Below are 25,467 nucleotides of genomic sequence, written 5' to 3' on the forward strand. Positions count from 1 at the left end.
ACAACTACAAAGAATTTTAAAAAAAGAAAGAAAAGGAAAAAAAAAAAGAATCAGCACTTGATTACTTGGGATGTCCTTGGCCTACCAAGATTGCAAAACTAAAATTTAAAAATTCACTCTGGGAAAGCGCCTCCCTGGAGAGAAAGTCAAGTGTGTGCTGGACAAACTTTCATAGAAGAGATTAGGCATATGACTCATGGCATATGACCCACTCAACCATTTCAGTAAAAGTCAGGAATGGGATTATTCTGGAAAATATGTGGAGGGCCCTCTTGTCTAATGGTGCGGAACTCATGACATTCATAGGAGACCTACATTATTTTTGAGAATGTGTTATCAACAGAAATCAGCTTAGATTAAAGGGACACGGGATGAAAGAAGGGAAAGGCTAGTGAAATTCCAAAACTACAGGCAGGAAATGGGCTGATCAAACTATTAGGCTGCAAGCATGCTGTCTTTCTGGGGTGGGGCGGGGGTGAAGAAAGGAAAAATAATTTTAAGGGCAGAGTCATTGGCTGAGCAGATACAGAGTTAATGGATACAGACCTAGTAAGTTTCTGTGGGCAGAATCAAAAGTCTATAGAGCCACCATGGGCATAAAGAAGTCCATGGTGCTACCGTGAGCACACATGCAAAGATTAACAAAGCTGCTATAGGTCTAATAGGCAGAGCCACAAACCAATTTACAGAACTTGAAGCATAATGGAATTTGCCCTGCTTGAAATCCAAAATTGATGGGACTGATGACTTAATTATTCCTTCCATTTTTCCTTATTGGTTTGGGAATGTCTATCATATGCCTATTCTACCATTGTATTTTGGGAGCAGATTACTTGTTTCCTAATTCCACAGGTCCACAGATGGACAAATTTTGTCCTAGATTATAACTGGCCTGAATCTCACCCACACCTGATTGAGATGATGAAATTTAGGACTTTTAAGCTGATATCTAAGTGAGAATATGGCCTCAGAGTTGATTCTGTAATGGATAGAGACTTTTGGGGATGTTTGACAGACATGAATTCAGGGGATCCAAGGGTGACCCCAAATCACATCCAAATCCCCAGAACCTGTAAATGTTTACTCACATGGCAAAATGTGTGACTGCATAAAAATCCTGAGAGGAGGTACTTATCCTACATTTTCCAAATTGGCCCTAAATCTAATGACAACTGTTATCATAAATTATATACAGGGGAGATTAGATGGAGGAGGCGGTGGCAACATATCCTTGAATCAGAGTTGCAGCCACAAGTCAGGATTGTCTGGATCCATCAGATATTGGAAGAGGCAAGGAACAGAATTTATCTTTAGAGCCTACACAGGAGATATGGTCCTGCCTACATCTTGATTTCAGATTTATGGCCTTCAGAACTGTGAGAATAAATTACTGTTGTTTAAGCCAGGCAATTTGTAGTAATTTGTATAGCAGGCCCAGGAAAACTCAAAAAAGAGAGCATGCTTTTCTTGGGACCTTTTTGTCTGTGCCCATTAGCTAGCTTCTCCAGCACCCAATCTGGGATATATGAAAGAGAAAACCCAAAAAACTCACTACCAATGTCATTCCTCAAATCCCAAGGTCCCTATACAGTCTGCCTTACCCTCTACCTTCTTATATTTGCTCATATATAATGTCCAAAGATTTTAGTTGTACTTAACAAAAAGAAAAAGCATATCTACTTCATCTTTTTGGAAAAAGAAGTCTTAACTCTTGGGTTTTCACTTTTTTAATTAGAATGGCCCATGACAAACTTTTCAAACTACTGCTTTGGCTATGTCATTTTCTTGTTCAAAATTCTTGAGTGATTTCTAATTGCCTATGAAACAAGTCCACAGCCCTTAACCCAGCCTTCCCTCCTGTCCCAGGGTTTCTTGTCTTATTTCCTACTATGTCCCTAACCAAGGTTTCCAAAATCATGCTTTCTCAAACCATAAATCCTTTGGATATTAATGTTAAACACACATGGGGAGGGGTGAAATTCTATGATCAAATGACATTGGTCAATAATGAATTTACCTAAAGTTAAGCAAGTTCCTTTATTATAAGACTTTTCAGAGACTTTACCAGTATACAGAGCAAATCTCCAACAAATAGTTTAAGCATGAAGAATTTCCTAAACTTATTTGACCAGGCACTTGCCTCACACTATCTCCATGGAAATTACTTCATGAAATTCCTCTACTTCAAGTCTTTTTTTTTTTTTTAACCAACAAAACATACCTGTTTATGATCATCTGAATTCATTTTTCTTGCTTTTACATATAAAATTGTTTTATGAAATGCTGAAGCAGAGCTACAACATTGTTTATGATCCAGATAATATTCAATTTTATAAAATTTTCCATTATGCTGGATGTTGAGTTCAGAAATTCTAACCATAGGTATTATAGAAATGGACTGCAGAATCCAGTCTAAGTATTTCAGTCACGTTTCAAAATAAAGAAACTATTTATAAAATAAACCAATTTAATAATACTGCTAGATGATATGAGAGGCTGGAACACCCCTACCCCACCACCACACAGAGACATTTTTTACAAGGTTAAAAAGGTCAGTAGGCTAGTCATTGACAGACACCCTTTTCTTCTTTCCCTCTTCTCCAGGATAACTTACTCCCAGGTCATCATTGGAACTCAAAAGAAGGTAGTAGCTCTTCATCCTGTCCCTAGGAAGTCACTCTGTAGCTGAAAGGACTGCAGACAATGGGGGGCTTGGCATTACTACAACCTTGCTGAAAGGGGGATGACCATGATGCAGTAGGTAAAAACATTTTTTTAGCAGCAATGAAATAAAAAGGAACAGAGATGGGTTCTGGCCAAACCTATGATTTAAAAGTCTGTTTAAGAGAAGCTGAATCCAGACAAAGTCTTAGCTGTAACATAAAAAGGGACAGTGGATTAAGGCCTCCCTGGAGCTCAGGAGAAGTCAGAAGAGGGCAGGCTGGCACCAAGTACCATTTCTAAAAGATTCAAGTTAGACATCTGTCCAGTGGTCTGTGTGGCAAACCATACTCTGAGCACTCTTTTCATAGCAGAGGAAGCAGCTGCTGAGGCTCTGTTTCCCTGAAAACTTACAACTGGTATCAACATTTACTGGGCTTCTATAATGGAGGACTTCCAGTGTACAGACAAGGTACTGGCATGGTTTGCTGAGGGCCACAACTTTGGTCCGGGGTGAAAAACACAGATGCTGGGGAAGTAAGATCTCCATCTAGATGCTGGAGAGCACTGGGACGTCAATACCACAGGAGCCTCTGTAGGAAAGTGGCAGGTCAGGTGGTCTAGGCCCCCAGTCATGAGGCTTGCTCCAAAGCACTCTGTTCTTCGTCCTCTGTCTGTAACCAGCTCCAGTCCAGAGCCTGCAAATCAATACGCATGTTAGACATTCTTTCCTTTTCAGGAGGCAACCAATGCAATTTCAAAGTAAGTTTAAAGCCTTCTGTCAGGAACAGTCCTGTTATTGCAGGGCACTCTTGAACTGAGCTACACATTCAAACCATGCAGAATACTTTTGGATCAGCTCAAAGCCCTATGAAAACTAAAAAGAGAATTTTAGTACTACTAATAGCTCACAACACTTACATACTCACTATAGGTAAGTAATACTGACAGTTATCACCTCAACTGTAAGTTTCCAATCTCACAAGAGGAAATGGCCTGATGAGAAACGCTTCTCTCCTGGCAGAGGTCAAGTAGCAGTGAAATGATCAAAATATATATATAGCACCAGGAGGTGAAGAGAAATAAGAGGTACAGAAAGCTCCCACAAAGGAGGACACTTGAACAAATCAGAGACGACTACAACTGGCAGTAGTGTCCTCTTTGATTTTTCTTGAAGTTAGGGAAGAGTTAGAAAATGATTATATTAGCAGAAAAAGTCTATTTAAACATCTAAGGGAAAGATTTAGGATCCTTGCAGTGATTTCAGTTTTGTCTTAATGTACCTCTCTATCTTGGCTGGGTTTTCCTCATGTAGCTTCCCCATATCAGTACTGCCTACTGCTAAGCTAAGTGTCTAAGGTACAGAGCCATGAGAGATTGCTGTTTTGTCACCAGAATCCAGCACAGCACCCAACACAGTTGCTCAGCAATAGTAGCCAAGGTGGGGCAGGATCTTCTAGGAATAATGTTGCCTCCTCATCAGGATTCAGTCTTGTAAAGATTAAAAAGGATAATGCACACAATGTACTTAGAAACATGCAATAATCAACAGCCATTAATTATTATGAATCACAAAAAAAGTACTAGAAAATCAAACACATACTGAGACCAAGACTAATGTTGGGTTGCCTTTTTGTTTTCTTTTTTGCTACAGGAAAAAAGGGCATGAAAAGATAGAGTTCCCACAAGTTATTACCATCAAACTCTGGTCCTGCTCCTTCATGGTGTCTTGCATGGCATTTTCTAGCTGGGTGCAGAGAGTATGTGCTTCAGCCACCAGTTCTTCACTAAAGATAATGATCAATTATTAGAAAGGGTCATAAGTATCTTATGAAGCTAATACTTCAGTTGAAAATATGCTAAAGAACCTTTGACACTGTTTTTTGAATGACGCAACAATTATTTTGATCCTAAATGTCTTAACACCATGTCACTGACTAATGATTCCATTCATCTGATTAAGTACTTCGTAGAAGCCCAAATCCAGTCATGAGTATTACTGTTCAAAATGGGAAAAAGTAAATAGATCTGTTTAATTAATAAAGCAAAACAGCTTTTTGACTTACTAGATAGCTATACTGAATTCTTTTCAAATTGCCAAAATCTAAAGGTATCCTCTTAAGTAAATTATTTCCCAGTTTTTGAAATGGAAAAGAAAGAAAGGGTGGGGGGAGGGGAGTAAGCAGTTCCCTGGGTTTCTACAGTTCTTTTTTAAAATTTTTTAGTTTTAGGTGGACACAATATCTTTTATTTTATTTCTATGTGGTGCTGAGAATCGAACCTAGTGTCTCACGCATGCTAGGAGAGCATGCTACCACTTGAGCCACATCCCCAGCCCTCCACAGTTCTTTTTGATCTGCTGAAATGCATAGTTCTGGGATATTATTTCATTGAATCTGATCTCTCTTTTCTATAGTAAGAAATGCATGTTTCTTTTCATGAATGGGCCACCATGAGACTAAGGAGATTCTGTCAAACCATTTGTCCTTTTCTGGCCTCTGCTTTATGACATGGAGAGACCAGAGAATCTCTGTGCTCTCAGTACAAATTTTCTGAACTTTAAGAATACCACTGGAGGAGAAACACCAATTATAGGTCAATGGTGCCCTGGAATTTACTTTGCCCTGTAAAACTTGGTGGGAAAGAACAAAATCCTGGGTAGGAAGGAACAAGCACATTTGTACTCAGGCTCATCTACGGGACTTCTAGCTAAGTTAAAGGCTCAGTATCAGCTCAGAGAGTCACGTGACCTGTGACCAGATTACAGTCCTCCAGAAGTTTACAAGAGGTAGGGGACATAATGAAGAATATAAAGTTGTGTATGATTAAATACCAAAACTGGCAACAAACTCCCCAAGGAAAAGAACAAATTCTTTCAAAACATTTTGATATATAATTTATACACCACAAAGTGTGCCTGTTCAAAGTGAACAATTCCATGGCTTTAGTATATTTATAGGGTTGAGCAATCATTACCATGTCTGGTTTTAGAACATTTTTTCACCCCTAAAAGAAACCTAGTACCCATTATCAATCAGTCCTTTCCTCCTCCCCACTAACCCTAGGCAATCATTACTTTATTTTCTATGCCTACAGTTTTGCCTACAGGAACTGATTTAACCATCTCCAGTACCTAGGGATCAGCACATAGAAGGTGCTAAATAAATGCCTATGGAACTGAACTAGAAAACAAATCCTAAGAAGGGAGCAAGGCATGTATGGATGCTCAAGGCTTTGAAGGAGGTGGAAAGCAGAGAAAAACAGTGTGCCCAGTGTGTGGGAGGACGACCACAGTGAAGGGCACCTGAGGAATGAGAGCTTGCTCAGTAAGGACAGCAGTTCTCATTCTTCCACATGCAGCAGAATCATCCAGACAGCTTGTAAGACACAGACTCCTAGGCACCACCACTGATTCAGAGCTTTGGTGGAACCCAGGAATCTACTGTTTTAACAAGTACCTGGATGTTATTGCTGCTGCTGGTCTGGATGGGATTTTTTAAGAACTGGGCTAGTGCAAGCAGTTTGTAAGGGATAGTGGATAAGCCCAAGAGCCACAATGAGGTGCTTGCAAGTGCCTGAAAAAGTTCAGACCTGATCTAGAATGGAATGTGAAGCCATTGTTAATGGAATGTGAAGCCACTGTTAAAGTAACTACTTGGTCAGAATAGTATTTGTCAATACTTGGCAGCAGGGTTGGGGTTGAAGCTTAGTGGTAGAGCTCTTGTCTATAATGCACAAGGCACTAGGTTCAATTTTCAGCTTTGCATATAAATAAGTAAATAAATAAAAGGCCCATCAACAATTGAAAAAATATATTAAAAAAAAAAGTCTAGGCAGCAGTAACAGATAGGAAGCAGGGGCAGAAAGCCTTGCTAGGAAAAGGGCTGAAATGTTCTGTTTGGGAATTCCACTGAAGTGGTTCAGGGAAAAGGAAGGAAAAGAAGGGATGAATGGGAGATGAAGAGAGGCCCTGGGAAGAAAAATAGTAACTTGCTAACTCAAAATGTAGGTGAATGGGATGGAGGAGGCCAGACAACCCAGGTGTGAAGGGAAGATGGTTTTGAAGAAGAGATGATTGTTGATAGACTATATGTAACAATATGTGACTGACTAGAACTGTATCCTCACTAAACAATTAGTAATCCACCTAGGACAAGGAAACTACTTAGTGGGCAAGTTACAAGGGACTATGCGGGTAAAATATGAATCACCTTTGTCACTGTAAGGCCTTGCATATATAACAAAGAGAAGCATGCACAAAACCAGTAGATGTTTATCAGTGATAAACATAATTTCCGTTTCCATGGTCTCCTGATATGCCCTGAATGTGATACTAGGCATTGTTAACTGTGACTTACCTTTTCTTGGCTGACTCAGGTAAGCTGTCAGGGGCAGTGGATGGCTGAGACATCAGCTGACCGGGGTGACTAAGTCGAGAAGCATTCATGCTATCTGGGCTTCCACTGACAGGACCACGGACCTTGCTCTGAAGGACAAAACCCCAAAACAGTCAACAAAACAAATTCTGCATTCGCACCACAGTACTTCCTCTTGAGACAACTGCCTGTAAGACACCATAACTATTCCTAGAAACTACCAGTCAACATCTCTATCCGTGACAACAGCTGGGGATATTGCATTATGCCTCAAAAGTTGAGCTGGGGATACATCTCAGTTGGTAGAGTGCTTGCCTTGCCTCACATGTTCAAGGCCCTGGGTTCAATCCCCAGCACCAAAAAAAAAAAGGTGTTTCTGTATCAACATATGTGCTTTTTGAAAAAGGACTCTAAATATAGAGAACTTGAACACCTGAATTTGCAGGCTTTATTTAATTTGATTCCTGGAGTACTCTTAAACAAAAGAAAGGTATTTTTACTCTTCCAAGGAGAATGAGACACACAAAAAGAATAAGAAACTGTGTGCATGGCACAATCTGCAGTAGAGTTAAGAAGAAAATGCAGCTGTTCTGAATCCCAGGAGCAATGTAGCCACTGCCCTTTCAAGCAGGGGGTCAGCCAGTGGCTCTAGCTCCAGCTCTTTGTACCTCTTCATATATGCAGCCTGTGAACATGACCTAGTGTGGACATGATCTACTGTAAACATGACTTACTGTCATCTTCTCTGCACCTCAGGCACATCTATGAGTCTCTGGACACCTCCTCCTTCATCTGCTCTACACTCACCATCCCTGCTTCTTACCCTCGCTGGAGGCAGCAGTTCTGCAGTCTCTCCCTAGCTGTCAATCTGGAGACCTTTCTAAGCTTATACTCTTCTCTGGCTAAACATTGAGGTTGTCTTTAACCAGACTTTCAAATATGCTAACTTTTTTATATTTATTTTTTAGTTATAGGTAGACACAATATCTTTGTTTTATATTTAGGTGGTGCTGAGGATCAAAGCCAGTGCCTCATGCATGTTAGGCAAGCGCTCTACCTCTGAGCCACAATCCCAGTTCCTCAAGTATGTTAGCTTTGCTCTTATCTATCTGTTGTGCCTTCCAGGCTGATCAGCCACCTACTCCTTCATTTCTTCCCTGGGTCTATAATTATGGGTGGCAGATCATTTCTACACAATCTGCTCCTAACATTCTCCTGTTAGGTCCTGAGCACCCACCACTGCATGGCCCCTCATAGTTAGTACTGAGGTTTGACAGAGTGCCAAATCTGGACTCCAGCTGCCACCAGAGTGATTCCCATAAAACCCAAATAGGATCATATAGTTTTCATACTTGCATTCTTTGATATGAGGGAAGAACAAATCCTGTTATATTTCCTTAGACTTTGAAAACACAGGGTGGCCTACTTGAGCTAACCCTTGACCTTCCCAGATTTCATTCTTGGTGAAACCCTTTCTCCAACACCACTGCAACCTGCTTCTGCCACCCAGAATGCACGACTCTCTTCCAGGCCTCTATGCTTTCAATGAAGCAATCCAACTGTACTGGAATGTCCTTACTGCCATTCCCCCACCTAACTCCTATGTACTCATCAGGAGCCTTTCTTGTCGCTCCCTCACCTCTCAGATGAAAGCTGGCTTTCCTCCCCTGCATTCACACCACTGCTCATAAGTACTACAGCTATAGCTGCTTTTTAGCACTTCTTGCTCTAGATTGTTCTCATTCATGTCCTTGTCCATGGCCTTTGCCAGATTATGAACTCCCCAGGGCAGATGTCATGCCCTGTCCCCACTGTATCTTCAGTTTTCATCATACTGCTGAGCAAGTAGCACTCAAAGAATGCAGAAGGCAGGTCAAGTTATCACCTGTGCAGACCTCAACTTCTCTCTCCTTCTTGGATCATCTCCTCCTTTTTTCTTTATCATTTTTCTGATAGGAAAAAATGCTGCTCACACCTTCCAAGGCAAATCTATCACAATGCTCCTGATCCTAACTCTTTTTGGGTCTCAGGACCAAATTAATCAACTGTCCCCCACCTCTCTCTGATTAAGGATCTCCTGGTACACTGTTTTCTGCTTGGCCCACAAACATGCTCTATTCTCTAAGACCTTTGAAAAGCACCATCTTTGTATCTTGCTCCCACCATAAGCAACCATCTACCCTTCCTCCTCCCTTTGTTCTTGAAGCTACTTACTAGTAGCTTCTTATGTTTATAAATCAGTAATTCTGCTGGCAGGAATTAGTCTTCAAATTGCTCTCTTTCCATTCTTTCCAACCTCTCTGCAGCCTTTCATGATTGGGTCACTCTCCTAGTGGCTCTGGCTTCCATAACCAACTTTTACCTGGCTCTTCTTTATTTTTAATTATTTTTTTTAGATGTAGATGAACACAATGCCTTTATTTATTTTAATGTGGTGCTGAAGCCCAAACCCAGTGCCTCACATGTGCCAGGCAAGCACTCCACCACTAAGCCACAACCCCATCCCCACTGGCTCTTCTCTTTTCTCTGGCTTTTAAATTTTTATATTTTCACCCCAAGTGGATTTGATGGAATCACAGTTGCATTAAGATGGTATGCACAGAAAGTCTAGGCCATAATGCTGAGAGCACCACAGACCCAGATGAGGGTTGACCAGGCTGTTTTTAATTGGTGGCCCTAAAAGATGTGGGTCCAAGTCCTAACGCCTGGAACCTGCAAATGTGACTTTATTTGGAAAAAGGGTCTTTACGGATATAATTAAGGGCCCCCAAATGAGATCATTCTGTACTAGCTCAGTGTGATCCAGATAGAGTATCAGGTGTCCTTAGAAAGACATCCAGATGGGAGACACTGAGTCATGTGAAGACAGATCCCAGAGTGACATGGCCACAGGCCAAGGAATACTTGGAGCCACCAGCAGCTATAAAAGGCAAGGCAGGTCTCTCCCCTGGAGCTGCTGGAGGGGCCTGGAACTCTGAGAGAATAATTTCTGTTGTTAGAAGCCACTTGGGTTGTGGTAATTAAGGCAGTCACTAGGATAAATAAAAACTACCAGCACAAGCATTCCTCTCATCTCCCCACCTAGTCCTCCCTTCCCTGCCCATTCCATTTCACAGAGATGACAACAGAGCAGTGGCAACTAAGGAGGGCTGTTGGTGACGCTGTGGCTCCCCTAGCAGAATGCTGTCAGTGGCATAGAGCAGGGAGGTGGCTGGCAGGCCAAGGGCTGACTCACACATGCGATCTTCAAAAGGTTCCAGAGCTCCTTCTGCCGCTTCTCCTGAAGCCGAACTACAGTCTTCTCATCCTCATTCATTAGACTCACCACTTCTTCCACCTTGGGCAACAATTCCAATGCCTTCTGCTTACAAACCACAGTTTTGCTGTGAAGAACAAACATGAAAAACTCGAGTGGGCTTTGGGCTGGAGCAAGCAGAACATCACCCCTAATAATATGGATCCAACTAGTAGTTGTGAATAGCTTTTTTTGCTGTTAAGCAAATCAGATCAGAGTGAGGGAAATGGTCTCACCCATGGCCTTCCTGCTGCACTATATTCCATCCTCTAGCAGGAAAGAGGGCTCGTACCTGAGCTGTGTATAAATCATTCGTACTTTCTTTTCAAAACCTTGAATTGCCTGAAGTAGTAACCGTACCATCTCCTGACTGTCACCATCTGTTCGTTGGTCTGGGAAAGACAGGGGTAGTAACATAGTTGCTCCAGGTGCCTGGAAGAGTACCAGTGCCTCAAAATGAGATAAAAAGGAGCCAGAGGCCCCCATACCACCTACCTCTCGGCTTTTCCCTTAGTCTCCTATAAAGCTCTCTTGCTTCTTCCTCTCTGAAATATATAGGAAGCTCTGTTTAGATTCAAGACCAAATAGGAACCCTGGAAGTCTTGGTTGCTAATTCCTGCCAGCAGAATTACTGATTTACAAACATAAGAATGATGATATGTCTTTCTGGATTGGAGAAGACTATTATTTCTGGTAATGTCTGTGGTAAGTGAATGATTGCCTTCATCATCCAATTCAAACATCCCCAAGGTATCACTAGAGCAAATCTTAAGAGAAGCAGTATTGGCTCCATACTTCTGAATTCCTCTTCCACTTGAATTCTACAGTAGTGACTACAGGTGCTATCTCTGGATCTGAGCAAGAAAACATGCTTACCCTTGAAAATTTGAGCCAAGGGCAGACACAAATTCTTATCCCATTCCCCTAACAAAGGTCAGGCAATGTTCTCAAAAGAAGACTCTCATTTGAAAACTAGAGAATAAGGATTAAAGAATTAGAGAAAATATGGAACAAATAAAGTTCTGATGCTCAGATTTTTCATCTCAAGAATCCTAGTAAAAGCATCAGGAAATACACTGAGCTCAGCCATGGAGTCCTTAATACACTGATCCTGCTTGCCTGCTTCCTTCTTGTCAGCACACAGGGGAAAGATGTTATTTCTTCAGGTAGGATGCTCTGCCTGTATGCCTCATTCCCTCCTGGAGCAAATGCCAAATACCTAATGAAGACTCAAATGAACCGTGTCTAGATCTAAACTCCTAGACTTGCCAGGCTCCTCCCTCCCTGTTTTTCTTCCTACTCTTTCAGTCACAGCTGAGCCACGGTAGGCAGGATGCGCAGTGATGTCTGATACAATGGTAAAGGATACTTGTATTTTATAGATCTTTATAGATTGCTTCTTATATGCAATTCACGAATGCATCCTCAAAAACTTTGTGAGGTCAGACAGTTTTCCCTGCTATTTAACAGATTTGGAAACTGAAATTCAGAGTGATGGTGATTTCCCCTGGCTCATCTCTGGAACATCTTGACATGATTCACCCGGGGAACATGCTCTGCAGGAGGCTGATTCTACCAAGCCTCCTGAGATGACACTAACACACAACCAGAAACTTGGGCAGGGGTATCAGTATGGGGGAGCAGAATTGGTCCTCTCCCAGGTGGTACTCACAGGTCATCCAGTGTGCCCCCCTGCTTCCGGCCCATTGGGCTCCTCTGCAAGTCCACGATGTCAGTCTGCAGTGCCATCATACGTTCCACCAGATGTTTTACTTCATTCTCCTAATGAAAAAGCTACACTAATATCAACTGATGCAAGAAAAGCATTCTGAAGAACAAGGTTTGCTTTGGGTTGCCAGAGGGAGAACCTCCAAACTCAATGGAAACTTTCAAATGACTGGCTGAAGGAATATGGACTCTGGAGTCAGAATAACTGGAGTTTGGATCTCACATCTACCTCTGTGTGACCCATGGACAGTTATTTAATCCATGAGTTGTAGTTTCCTCTTCCATAAAAAGAATTCTAGTAGGGCCATTTTAGAGATTAAGTAAGATAAAGTATCCGGCACAAAGAAGATGCCCCATGCACATTACTTTGCCTTCTCTCCATTTGTCCATCCCAGTGCCATCATGTGTGTGAAGGCCTGGACTCCTTTACTTCATAGATGATGTATGTAAATGCCAAATAAGGAAATGTCTATATGATATTCACTTCCAAACAAGTTTAAACCCATCAGGACTCATTTTTAAAAACAGACATCAAGGAACAGAGGTGAAAGTCCTCATGCAAGTGCACAGGGTGGAGATGGTAGGAAAAGCCTTGGAGCCCAGGGTCTTGAATTTATGCAAGATTTACCGAGTCACATTCCATTGACTCCATAATTGCTATTTTTTCAGTGGCATCTGATTTAGTGTCCTGAAACTTTCTGCCAAGACCTTTCCTTTCTTATGAATTTCATGTACCAACAAAATCAGGCAAAAACTTTAACAAGAGGGTGCGTTGATCATTCATCTAATTCTCTTCCTAACAACAAGAGGTCTAGGTTTTTCTCCAAGGACATTTGATATTTTGCTCTTTACTTAAATCTGAAACATTGATGTCTACCTTGAGTCTGCCTACAGTAGAGCTTCTTGTATTGGGTACTCTATCAGTTTCTTTCCAACAAGTCTGGTTAAGGAGAAAGGGCATGGCAAAGAAATTTGAATTCTGACATGAAAGATCAACCAGTGTTTGATGAGAAAGTGGGAAATGGTAGAACAAAGCCTAACACATATCACAAGAACAGAAACCTAAAATGAGTCTCCTACCCGCCCACACAGCTCCACAGCCTGTTCCATTTCCCTCCAGGCCAGTAGCAGTTTATCTGATGCTGGAAAAACAAAAATTGGGAAGAAAAAAAATGAAAAACAAAAACAAAAACACCACAAAACCAAAACAGAAGTAAGCAACTTAATTATAAAAGGACAAAAGAAACCTAAGGGAAAAAAATGAATGAATGAATGAAAGGAGAGAAAGAAAGGAAGGAAGGGTTTCTTTACACTCATTGCAGAATACACTCACTGATTCCAAACTCGGTTTGCTCACTATACTTCTCCAGGTCAATCTGAATGCTGGTTTTAAAGAAATCCAACTTGGCCTTGAGCTGCTGAGACATAGAGGCCATGGAATTCTTCATCTTGGAGAGGCAGCTGTTATTCCGGAGGAGATTCATCCTTCAGGAACCACAAGAAACAGAACCTTGGAGCATCTTTGGGATCCAAATACCATTTCCTGTATAATAACAAACCCCCCTCAAACACCTAGGGAGGTCCCTGCTATAATAATCATCATCACTATTATTAAAGAAGCCACTTAAAACCATAAGGACAATTTCCTAGCCCTTAGCAATACATGGGGCTCTACACCAAAATTAGAATTATATACAAACGGCCAATAAACTAAACTCTCTTAAATGAGGAAAGCATCTGTAACCCAGCATAATAATCAGGGGAGTTTTTCTAACCCAAATTGCAATGAGCTTCCCTGAGTTCCAAATTCTGTCCACAGTTCAGCCAACTCAACCCTCAGTTTTGCAATTCTGCTGCATATACTGACCACACTCACCTCATCAGGTTGAAAAGGGCTTCCCTCCAGCTAGCCCACCCAACCACTGCCTACCTATCCAAACCAGTGTCTCCCTCTTGTCTCTCAGAAGAGTTGCTTCTGGGTCCCTGCCTCAGCCACCTCTCTTAGAGCCAAAGCCACCAAGGAATTTTAAATAAATTAAATTTTAAAAAAATGTTTGGCACAATACATGGCAGCTCGCTGTCCCTGCTGTAGCCGGTTACAATCCTCCTTCAGGGTTTGGATGCTGTGCCAGACCTGGCCCCACACTTTCCTCAGCTGGAAGAACGAGAGATTCCTTTTGGGCTCTTGAACTGGAAAAAGAGATGAACAATTGTCAGAAAATAACTCTCCTGCAAAGAACCACATCCTGCTTTGAAACATCACTAGTATTTAAAAAAATTTTATAATTATTATACTATTACATAACTTTTTTGGTATTATACTTGGTTATTATCTTAAATATTTTGTGTAGCCTATTCACAGTATAAGCATGCACCAGATGGTTAATAAACAGCTACTGATTTGATTTGAAGATACATTTTGTGAACCATTTAAAGGCATGTTCACATGTACAGAGGCCCACATATTTTCAACAGAAAGTCTTTTATGTTCACAACATTTAAGGTTCATGAAGTTTTATAAAAACACAGCATCAGCTAACAGTACTAGAGATAATTAAACTAGCGAGAAGCCTAGAGATCTCTAAGACCTTGGACTGCCAGTCTGTTTATTCTAAGTATATGTATGTTTGTTGGGGGAGATGGGAGTAAAATTATTCATTAAACGCTCATGCAATGGAATGTTATACAGCTATTAAAAAACAAAACAGCTCTGTATGTACCAACAGGGGAAAAATCTATATAATAAATTGTTAAGTTAAAAGGGTACTACCAGTGGTGTGTGAGGAAAAAATACCCCTGGGTGGATATCCAAAAATTTGATAGCAGCAGTTTTCCTGGAAGGGGAACTCACAAGCTGGGGAGTTGGAAAGAGAGGCTGGCTTATTTTTTCATGGTATATTCAATCTTTCATATTTCTTCTTAAAGATACCATTTACATACATTAGTTACTAAAATATAAATGCAACTTCAAAAATAACTAAAATGGCTAATATGCAGTATTCTGTCCTCTGCTTAAAGCTCTATTATATTGAAATTAACTGATAATCTCCTTGACTTGTTTTGCTTGTGTTACTCCTTTCACATCCTAGGTTAAGAAAGCTGCCCTTAGGACTGGGTAAATGAATTTCCTTTATGTAGCTCCCTCCCCTGGTTCAAGTCTCTCTCTTCTGCCTTCATCCATATATTACAACTGACCTTTTTTAAAAAAAAAAAAAAAAAAAAAACAAATGATGTTCTTACGGATACAGCTGACACTTTCAGGTTGGGGTCGTGGGGAGATCTGAGTCTCATAGGCAATTTTACTGTTGTCAAAGAGAAAAACAAGATCCATGTCCAGTGTGCGGCCCTCATTTAGCTGCAAAGAGGCAAGAACAGAATGAAATCTTGTGGATCCAACCTTCCCATTTCCCAGCTAATCATGAGAGGTTCTGGATCAACTTCCATTGTTCAACAAGGGCATCATCTTTAGCCCCAGGTACTAAGCAGGTATGATGATTTTCTTCCTGACTCCAGCCTACACTCATCTTTCCTTTTATCCTCATAATTGAGAAACCAGCCTCTACCTCAGAGCAAAGCCTGTCCAAGGAAGGGGGCATGACCCTTGTCCTTGGAAAGACCCACAGAGCACTCCTAGGCACATACCCACCCTGCTGAGTTGTTTATCTACAAATCACAGGAGAGATCTTTGGCACCAGGTGTCCCTGACTCAGTCAGGCTAGGTGGGGACCCATAGCAACCCCCTAGCAGCCACCAATCAGCATGAGACAGGGAAAATACCTGGGATGCCAGATGACCCTCCCAGTAGTTTATGGTGGTTGATAACATGTTGGGAAACCATGTAGTTCAGCACATACACCCCTCGTGGTTTAAACCAATCAGTTCAAACGTGTCCCCCTCTTGTACTAACCAATCATCCTTACCCAACTTGTTCCCGCCAGTGAGTGTGCAAATCATGTTTTAGAGTTGTTTTATGATTTTCCTGCGGTGTGTGATGATTGCTAAGTGATGCTATGATGTATGTAAAGTCCCTGCCTTCCCCAAAGAGTATATAAAACTGCTGCAAACCTGGGGCCTCTCAGCGTCACCAGTTGCTGTGTGCGTGGGGAGGATGGAGCTAGCTCGCAATAAACGCCTCCTTGCTGCTTACATGGATCTTGGTCTCTGGTGGTCTTTTGGGAGTCCCGAAATCAAGCATAAAAATAACCTGAACCTAAACCTTATTTACAATACATTGTATTATATTTTGTTCTCTGATTAACTTTCCTGTCCAGTTAGAAGTTCACTGTATACTTCCCTATGCAATGACTATAAGTTAGTTTATAAGCTCTTTATGAGCAAGGACCATGTCTCACATTGAGCTGGTTAACACTGAGGTGCCTAACAGCTCTAATCATAAATAGTTTTGGTTACTCAGAAGACTAGAGAATCATTTTGGCAATAAAGGCAAAAGAAAGCAAATCTGGGGGGCTGGGGTTGTGGCTCACTGGTAGAGCGCTTGCCTAGCACATGTGGGGCACTGGGTTCAATCCTCAGCACCACATAAAAATAAATTAAAGGTATTGGGTCCAGCTACAACTAAAAAACAAAATATTTTTTAAAAGAAAGCAAATTTGGTCTGGAAACAACAAGTCAAGCATGAAGTGGCGTGTGTCTCCTAGTAAGCCACACAGGAGATCTCATACCCCAACTTAAAAAAAAAAAAAAGCAGGCATGTATATGTAATGCATGATTAACAGTCTATTTGATACAATAAAGTAGCAATCCAAAAGTGTGATTAGTTTACTAGGAGACGAAGTTAGGCGAAAATAGGGCAATCTTCAGGAAGCAAGGAGGCTCACCTTGCCATCTGAAATACACTGAATGGCAGGCTTGTCGGGGATCAACGCCAGACCTGCCTCTTGCAGTAGCTCCTGGTCCTTTTCTGGAATTCCTGTATCTTGCTGGATTCTAGTCTTTAAGTCCTGTAGACTCTCATTCTCTGTCACAGGATAGGTGTGAATGGTGCCCGTGACCATGTTCAAGATATGAACCAGCTACAACACAACTCAGATGTTATATTAAAAAACAAAACAAAAACAACAGTCTTTATGCAGATCCCCATCTATTTGTAGAGATCTTCCACTTCCCAACATTTCCCAGTCCCACAAAGTAAAGGCCTAACTTAAGGAAGGGAGGCTGGGTGCTAGGTTTCCACATTCTAGTCTTTAGTATTCCTGTTTGTATGCAGTAAGGACTTAACTGTCAAGGTCAAAGAGCTCAGTGTTTGCAAACAGTGAGGACTTAACTGTCAAGGTCAGTGAGCTCAGTTGTCAGCCTCTTTTGTGGAAAGACTGTCAGAGAAGCCTAAATTTCCTCCTTCAGCAAGCTGGCCCCTGACTTACTACGTCCTCCAGCAAATCTTTCTTGTCAGAATTGCTATGTCCCACCAGGGGACCCAGCAGTTGCCTCAGGGCTACCTTGCTTGCGCATTTACCTTTAAGTTTAAGATGTCATCCAAGGCCTTGAAGCAGCCGTTTGGACCATACTGGGGATCTGTGCCTCTTTGTCGGGCGTGCCACATAAGCATCAGCTGCAGCCACTTCTCCAGTCGTTCTGCCAGTACGCTGAGAAAAGCACAGTGTAGAAGAGATACTGCCAGCCAGTCTCAGGCTGCCTTTATGTGTAAATTTAAAAGTTTGACCCTGCATATGTCTTGTCATTACGCACATGGGTGGCAACCAATAAATGGTTATTGAAAATGAAATGGACTAATCTGAGAGAGAAAAAAAAACCCTAAGTGCTTCCAACCAATTTAATCATTCATGTGTCATCCCTCCTCTCCTGACCTGCGAACACAGTTCCCCTAAATCAGGGATTTCCAATTCATGGACCAGTACACATTTCTGACTGGCTACCTGTGAATGACCTGTGAACAATGATCTGTGAAGTTTTTAAAATGTACTTTAGGGGGCTGGGGTTGTGGCTCAGTATTAGAGCGCTTGCCTAGCATGTGTGAGGCACTGGGCTCGATCTTCAGCACCACATTAAAATAAATAAATAAATAAATAAATGATATTGTGTCCATCTATACCTAAAACTTTTTTTAAAAGAATGCATTTTAGGGCTGGGTGTGGCTTAGTGGCACAGTGCTTGCCTACCATGTATGAGGCTCTGGGTTCCATCTGCAGCACTGGACAGCCAGGGAGGGAGTGGTTTATAAGTAATCACTAGCCCACCCTGCAACCTAGCCCCCATACTGCTGGACTTAGCATCTGGTAGGTGCCCGTGACAAAATTCAAACCCCTTCTCCTGGACCCCCAGCACCTGCTTCCTAGATGCACTCAAGCCCTCCCCTGAGACCCACACAGCTACTCATGGCCTCCCTAAAGTGCCTTTGCTCACCCCAGTCTCCCCTCTGAACTTCTTTCCTCCAACCTTTTCATCTGTTCATAGCATACACATCCTCCCAGCACATCCAAAATCACCCCACATAACTCTACTGCTCACCATACCTCTAAATGCTCATGGTCATCATTCCCCATGCCTTGTAACTTTCCTTTGTATTATGAAACAATTCTGATAACTTAATTAACTGCTGTATTCTGACTGGATTAGACTGGAATGCCATTCAAACTACAAGGATTTGTTGACTCTTAACACAGCATTAGGACAGATGAGGAGTGCAAAGAGAAATAAGGTACAATCTGCTCCCCTTAAAAGACTTACTATGGAAGTAATTATATTGAGTTCTGTGTGAGCTTTATCTTATATATAATTACAAGAAATGAACAAGAAAGAAAAAGATGATTTCGAGGGAGGTGAGGGATGGGACTTCACCCTGTTTAAGATTGAGATAGATTATGTCAAGTTCTTAGTCACAGGGTAGTCTGTTTCAAAGTTATCAGATGTTACCTTGAACTTTTATTTCTGAAAAAAGGAAGATATGTAGTAAATTACCATGGTACCTTACCTGTTAAGATTATTGGGGTAGGGTAATGAGCTTGAAAACTTCACTGCTCCATTCAAATCTTCACTAACAACAATATCCATCTCACTCTTCTGCCGGACTTTTGAGTGCCTGCAAGTATGCCACTATCATTTCCCTCAAGTCACTCAGTGGCCTCAAGAGCCATTTAACATTTGTAACATCACTTTACAACTATACAGATGACTTGTACCTCCAGATGGATATTTAATCTTTTGGAAAAATGGTTGGTATCCTGGTAGGTTGGTTTCTTCATTTAAGAATGGTTAGTAGTAGGGTAGGGGAGGTGTAGCTCAGTGGTAGAGCATGTACTCAGCATGCATGTGCAAGACCCTATTTCAATACGCAGCACCACATTACAAGAATGGTCAGTACTACCTGAGCGAGTTTTTAAAGGACAGCCTCTAGTGGTCATTCACCATCTTGTGCCCTGAGTTCTACAAACAGCAGAACTCTCATTCTTGGCTCTTGCTTTTCATTTTCTCTACTTTCCATTCCACCCAATGTAAGTTCTCATGTTTGACACAGGATAAAATTAGGACTTCCAAATCAAGATTACCAAATGCAGGTCACATTTACATGAGATGTGCAATACATGCACACACATATATACTTCCCATTAAATGTGTATTGCTAAATATTTTTTTCTATGGAGAAATGAACTTTTACATTTCCCAATCTATGGAACCTCTTGGGATATCTGAAGTAGTATTTGAAGGAAAGAAATTTAAAACCAACTGGCTTCAATCCTTCATGGTAACAAGAATACCTTATATTTCAACTTTAAAGATAACTATGTAGTTTGCCATTGTTTCCTTAGTTGCTCATGTGGTGATATCATTTTTAGTCCAACACTTAGTGATAAGGAGATGAAGATGAAGTGATCTGTCTGAGGTCACACAACTAGAATGGCAGAATTAGGGTCTGAAAATTACTGGTGTAATTTATACTCTGCCTAAATATACAAATACATCTTTTACTGAAACTCCTGAGAAATTCAAATTAAAAATGCTATTGTCCTGAACAATTCAGTGAACTGGCCTATCAGGAGCATGCATGAGATCCAGAATAGTTGGTGTCTGGCAGAGTCTTGGAGTTTCCACATCTGGCAGAAACTATGATAGGTAGGAATCAGAGGCCCTCTCACTTTCTAATTGAAGTAGGATGGTCCTCCTACAGAAAACTGTCTATCAATAGAAAATTACAAAAAAACACACTAAATGGAAAATTATGTTTTAGGCAGATCCTAAAATATATTTCAAAATTGCTCCTGTTCTGAAATTACTAAGGCCACCTGGCCTTCCAGTACTGATGAGGGTAGTTCTAGGAAGAAGATTCTGTAGACAATAGATTTAACTATGAAGATGCTGAGCCATTAGAGATATATTTTCAAAAACATTTGTTCCTGGACTGGGGATGTGGCTCAAGTGGTAGCGCACTCACCTAACATGCGTGAGGCACTGGGTTCGATTCTCAGCACCACATAAATGTAAAATAAAGATATTATGTCCACCTAAAAAACTAAAAAATAAATATAAAAAAAATTTTTCCTGCAGTTCTAATGGACTCTAACTCATCTTGTTATAAATAATGGAAAAGTTCAACATCTAAATTGAAGAAATGCAATAATCCCTTGATTAATTAAAATCACTATAGATACACAAATAATTTCAAACTTTTTTCATGATGGTTACAGTTAAAATGTGACTACAGTTATGAAATTCTCTAATATTCCAGAATCTATGCAGCTAAAAAAAAAGTCTTCTCCATAAGTCACCACAGGAGGGCATATTTTGCCACTTTGCCAGACTCCTCCAGTGAAGGGACTTCATCTCTGTCCTCTTTACATTACCAGTGTCTGGGATACAAATACAGAATTGACTTGGGTTGCCATCACAAAAAACCTCTCTTCTAGAACTCATTTCAGAGGTTACACTTTATTCTCATCAATAAACATTCTCATGATGTAAACACTTGTCCTTTGAAAAGTTAATGTCTTTACTGTTTCCAAAAAGATATTTAGAAAGATGACAACAGCCAATGGCAATGGTGTGGAGAAAGAGGCAGCTTTGTGTATTCCTGGCAGAAGTAAGTATTTAAATAACCTTTTTGGCAAGCAGTGTAATACACATCAAAGCCTTTAAAACGTGCATACTCTTTGATCTGTTAATTCCATTCCTACGAATTTATCCTAGAGAAATAACTATGAATGTGCAAGGATTTACATACAAGGATGTTATTCTTGGTTTTATTTTAAGAAGTAAAAATTATAAACCACCCAAGCTTCCAACAACAGAGCATAAGTTAAATAAACTACAATGCAGCCAGACACTCAATGGAACACCAAACGGACATTCAAACAACATGGAAAAATATAAAGTAGGTTCAATATTAGTTTGAAAAGCAAGGTATATCAGAGTATGTATAATAACCTATTTTTTAAAATTATAAAACATATGCACACACTGAAAATATACAAATGTTCATAGTGGTTATTCCCAGACTGTCTGATTATAGTTGTTTATTTTTAAAAATTTTATCTGTATCTTCTAAAATTACAAAAATAAAACAAAATTTATCTGAAGTAATCAAACTGGGCAGACTATTTAGGCTCAAGACAAGGATCTTTTTTATGCTGTAGATAAATTGGCTTTGAAGGAAACTTTTACAGAGTAAAATGCTTTAAAAGCACACAGAGAAAGTGTTCAAATTATGCCACCAGTGGTGCAAAAAAAGGGGGCAAATGCAAAACTGAACAAATAAATATCGGTCAATTTGGTTGAGAGGTTCTAAAAACATCCTCAGAAGTAAACAAAACCAAGTGGTATCAGGTGCCTGTGGGGAGGGGACCAGGTGGTTGGAGAAGGGTATGAGACGACTTTTGAGTACATACTCTTTCACACTTTTGAAGTTTGAACCATGCAAACTTATTACTGCTTAAAACAAAAAAAAAAAAACTTGAAATAAAAACTTTTTGAGAAACAACAACATCATTTGAATTAGTGTGTGGCTTCCCAAGAAGTAATTTTCAGTGAAAGTTACTTGACTGGGGAGAATGTTAATTTTTAAATCATGTATTTTAGTAATGATTAAGCTTTTTTTCTTTTCCCTCCAGCACTTGAAGTTATTTTAACTGATAAGTAAAAAATAATTTATTAGATTCACATTTAAAGCCACTTTCTTATACTTTTTTAAAAAAATATTTATTTTTTAGATGTAGTTTGACTCAACATCTTTATTTTTATGTGGTTTTTGAGGATCGAACCCAGGGCCTCGCATGTGCTAGGCAAGCGCTCTACCGCTAAGCCACAACCTCAGTCTGACTTTCTTATACTTTTAAAACAAAAGTTTATATTCAGGCCAGGCATGGTGGTACACACCTTTAGTCTCATTTACTTGGGAGGCTCACACAGGGGAGCACTTGAGCCCAGGAGCTCAGAGTCAGTCTGGCAACATAGTGAGATTTGATCTCTTTAAAAGAAAAAAATAAAAATGTATATTAAGGTGCACTAAAATTTGTCAACACTAAATTTTCATGTAAATATTTCCTCACGTATAATGTGCAGGTATCCTTTACTTTTTTACTAATGTACAGCATTTTAAGTACACACATTCACTTAACAGTGGACAAAGAGGCTGACTCGTTACTGCTGAACACAGAACAAGTAAGTAGCACTCACATAGTATTAAATTTTAAGAGGTTTCTTAACAACCACCCATTTTTCTAGATTTGTGGAGTTTGAAATGCCCACATGCTATATGTTAATGGGCTTTCCTCTCAGAAGATCAAGCACAGACCTCTCAGGCTCAGCTTTGGGGCAACCAGTGAATTGGGGACAAAGTGAAAGAGATGAACAGAGCCAGGGGTAACTCCATCTACTAGGCAGCCTTCTCTGCCCAGGCTCTCACTCACCACTGCACAGGCTGCCAATTAGGGAGGAAAGGCCGGAAGCCTGTGATGCACTCAAAGGCCAAGGTGCCAAAGCTCCAGTAGTCCACAGTTACCGTGTACTTCTGCTGCTCTAGCAGTTCCGGGGCCTGCAACAACACAAGATAAAGGCACACCTGAGCTGCCCTCTCTTCTTAGAAGTCACAGCAAAAGGTCCAAGTAGCTCATCTAATCATGCCCCTGCCCACGCAACCCCCATCTCTCTTGGCTCCATCCCAGAGGTTCTAGCACATCCACTCAAGGGTGAGGAGGTAACTACCTGAGGATGGTGGTCTAGCTGGTGGTACCTAAGGTTTTCCTGTACCTCACATACTCTCATTAAATGCTGAGAGAAGAGCTAAGGAGTCAGGGCCCTGAGGGGTTATATTTGGTAGATCAGAGTAAATCAATTATGCATTTCAATGTGCTTTAATTTCTCCCCTTTAAAAATGAGGGCTATGCAGAAGAATTTCAAGGGATTATTGAAAAGCTAAGACAATGCAGGGCCCAGTCATGGATGCTCTGTAGAGATGCAAAGATACAATACATAAAACAAAGGAAAACAATACCAGGTTATGTATACCAAATAAACAATGCATGCATTAAATGCTGACTGAATCTCCTGAACCAAGTAACATGTGGCCACACAATGGAATGAGATATTTTCAATCAGGCAGGAAAAAGCCAGAAGCCTGACATCTGCCAAAGGTGAGAGAGTTAGGGTGATCCAGGAAGGCAACAAAGCCCAGGTGGGGCCAGAACTGGCCTCAGAAGGTTCATTGAATGAGCAGGAGACAGAGACATTACAGAAAGGACTTTCATGAGCAAGGGAGACAGAACTATGTACAATGTGGGTAGAAATGTGTTACAGAAAGGTCAGGGAGTCCAAGCCAGGAGAAGAAATTTGGGGATGGTCGGGTCAACCTCTGGTTCTGGTTATGAACAGATGTTTTAACTCACACAGGTGAACAACTGGTCACAGTTGTTAGGATCCCCCTAACTGCTGCTGAGCTGATGACGACTCCTGCAGGTACTCAACAGGACAAATATAAGTACACGTTCTATGGATACAAATGCCCGAATCACAGCTCCCCACGAGTCACCACTAAGAAACCTCTATTCCACTGAGCAGGTGATAAACGGAGAGAGTTCAGTAGTAGAATTGGTAGGACACGAAAGAAATATTAACACATGCAAAAAGAGAACAAATGGCTTCTTTCTTATTTAAAAAACAGGAAGATATTTAGGCTCCTCTAGCTTTCAACCTTTTTTATCTAATTATTCTCTACCGCCTCACTGCTACCACCAGCTCTGAATGGGCCTGTGGAAATAGGCTTCTTACTGCTTGTCTCTCTTGTTCAGTGCAATCCATTCTCTACACCAAAATGAAAGTAGTCTTTTCAAAGCCTGCTCCTTTTCCAAGGTAAAGCTCTTTAATGTCATTCCAGAGGGTTTAGGATATAGTTTAAGACCCTTAACCAGCTAGCAGGCCCTCGATCTGTCGTCCCTCTCCCTCTCCCTCCCCAGCATCAACTTCAGACTCCCTCTTCCTTCTCTAGGTCTCAGTCATGCTCTTAGGTCTTCCAATGTGCTATTCCTTTGGCCCAAATCTCCCCTTCCTCCACCTTTGCCTTTAATCTCCAGCCCTTATCTACTCATCCTCTGGGGCCCAGACTAGGCTAGGTCCTATATACCCCCATGACATCCTACAGTTTTCCTCTGTAGGGCTCAATGCAATGTAACTCTTAGTTACCTGTGTATCAAGTTAACACCTACTTTCTTGCTAAATTTTAAGCTCCTGGAGAGCAGGGGAATGCTTATTTTCTTTCCCATTGCATCACCAGCTCTAAGCATAGCACCTGGCACACAGACTGCACTGGATCGATATTCTGGAATAAATGGAGTAATTCAGAACTTAGATCACATAAAATAAAGAAGGGTAAGGAAAATACTGAAGGACAGTGAGGTTACAGTTCTGTGTAAAGGCACACTGGCTCAGCCCTTCTGACATCAAAGAAGACTACATCCTTCTGGAGGGCATCTGATGGCAGAATATGCTAACTTGAGCAGATTATGGTTGTGAGCTCATGAGACAATTTCTATATATCTAGGAAACATCCATGAATCTGGCAGGACTTAGGTTCAGGCAGGTAAGGATGGAGAGGAGCCCTACAAACATGAGAGAAACTGATAAGCAAACATGTAAATCCCATTTCTTACCAGGTATTGCAGGGTCCCCACAAAGGAAGTACAAAGACTGCCCTGATCCAGTTCCTTGGCATATCCTAGGTCAATAATTTTGTGTATTAACTGAAAAAAAAATGGAGGAGAAATCTGAGGGTTATCAGAATGTGTTGTTCTTCTACAAAGATTCAGATAATTTGTCATTATAGCAGAGATTATTACAGAATTCCCAGAGTATTAAATCCTAGATTCCTAAAGCCAGATACATAGAAGAATGCACTGAATATGGTAGAGAAATCATTCAATGTAAAAATGCTAGGCATATATTCTC

At 40.9% G+C, this 25,467-nt stretch overlaps 1 protein-coding gene across 4 annotated transcripts in view; it reads right to left on the minus strand.

The window, feature by feature from the left end:
• Positions 1-2,012: 2,012 nt before the first annotated feature.
• Positions 2,013-25,467, minus strand: part of Ikbkb (inhibitor of nuclear factor kappa B kinase subunit beta) — a 49,040-nt gene continuing 25,585 nt past the window's right edge. For 2 of the 4 annotated variants that reach the window (XM_027939228.2, XM_071610173.1), the window contains 16 exons: positions 25,173-25,262; positions 22,938-23,062; positions 19,010-19,117; positions 17,534-17,663; positions 16,899-17,093; positions 15,301-15,415; positions 14,127-14,250; positions 13,394-13,545; positions 13,141-13,202; positions 12,005-12,114; positions 10,828-10,877; positions 10,625-10,724; positions 10,273-10,420; positions 7,020-7,147; positions 4,358-4,448; positions 2,013-3,359 (listed from right to left, as the gene is read on the minus strand). In XM_027939228.2, coding sequence (XP_027795029.1) covers positions 3,294-3,359; positions 4,358-4,448; positions 7,020-7,147; positions 10,273-10,420; positions 10,625-10,724; positions 10,828-10,877; positions 12,005-12,114; positions 13,141-13,202; positions 13,394-13,545; positions 14,127-14,250; positions 15,301-15,415; positions 16,899-17,093; positions 17,534-17,663; positions 19,010-19,117; positions 22,938-23,062; positions 25,173-25,262 — 1,794 coding nt within the window. In that variant the 3' untranslated portion in view covers positions 2,013-3,293. The remainder of the gene's footprint in view (positions 3,360-4,357; positions 4,449-7,019; positions 7,148-10,272; positions 10,421-10,624; positions 10,725-10,827; positions 10,878-12,004; positions 12,115-13,140; positions 13,203-13,393; positions 13,546-14,126; positions 14,251-15,300; positions 15,416-16,898; positions 17,094-17,533; positions 17,664-19,009; positions 19,118-22,937; positions 23,063-25,172; positions 25,263-25,467) is intronic. The other 2 variants (XM_071610172.1, XM_027939229.2) reach the window with 2 other exon arrangements.

The sequence above is a fragment of the Marmota flaviventris genome, chromosome 3, assembly GCF_047511675.1.
Source record: "Marmota flaviventris isolate mMarFla1 chromosome 3, mMarFla1.hap1, whole genome shotgun sequence".
Lineage (NCBI taxonomy): Eukaryota > Metazoa > Chordata > Mammalia > Rodentia > Sciuridae > Marmota > Marmota flaviventris.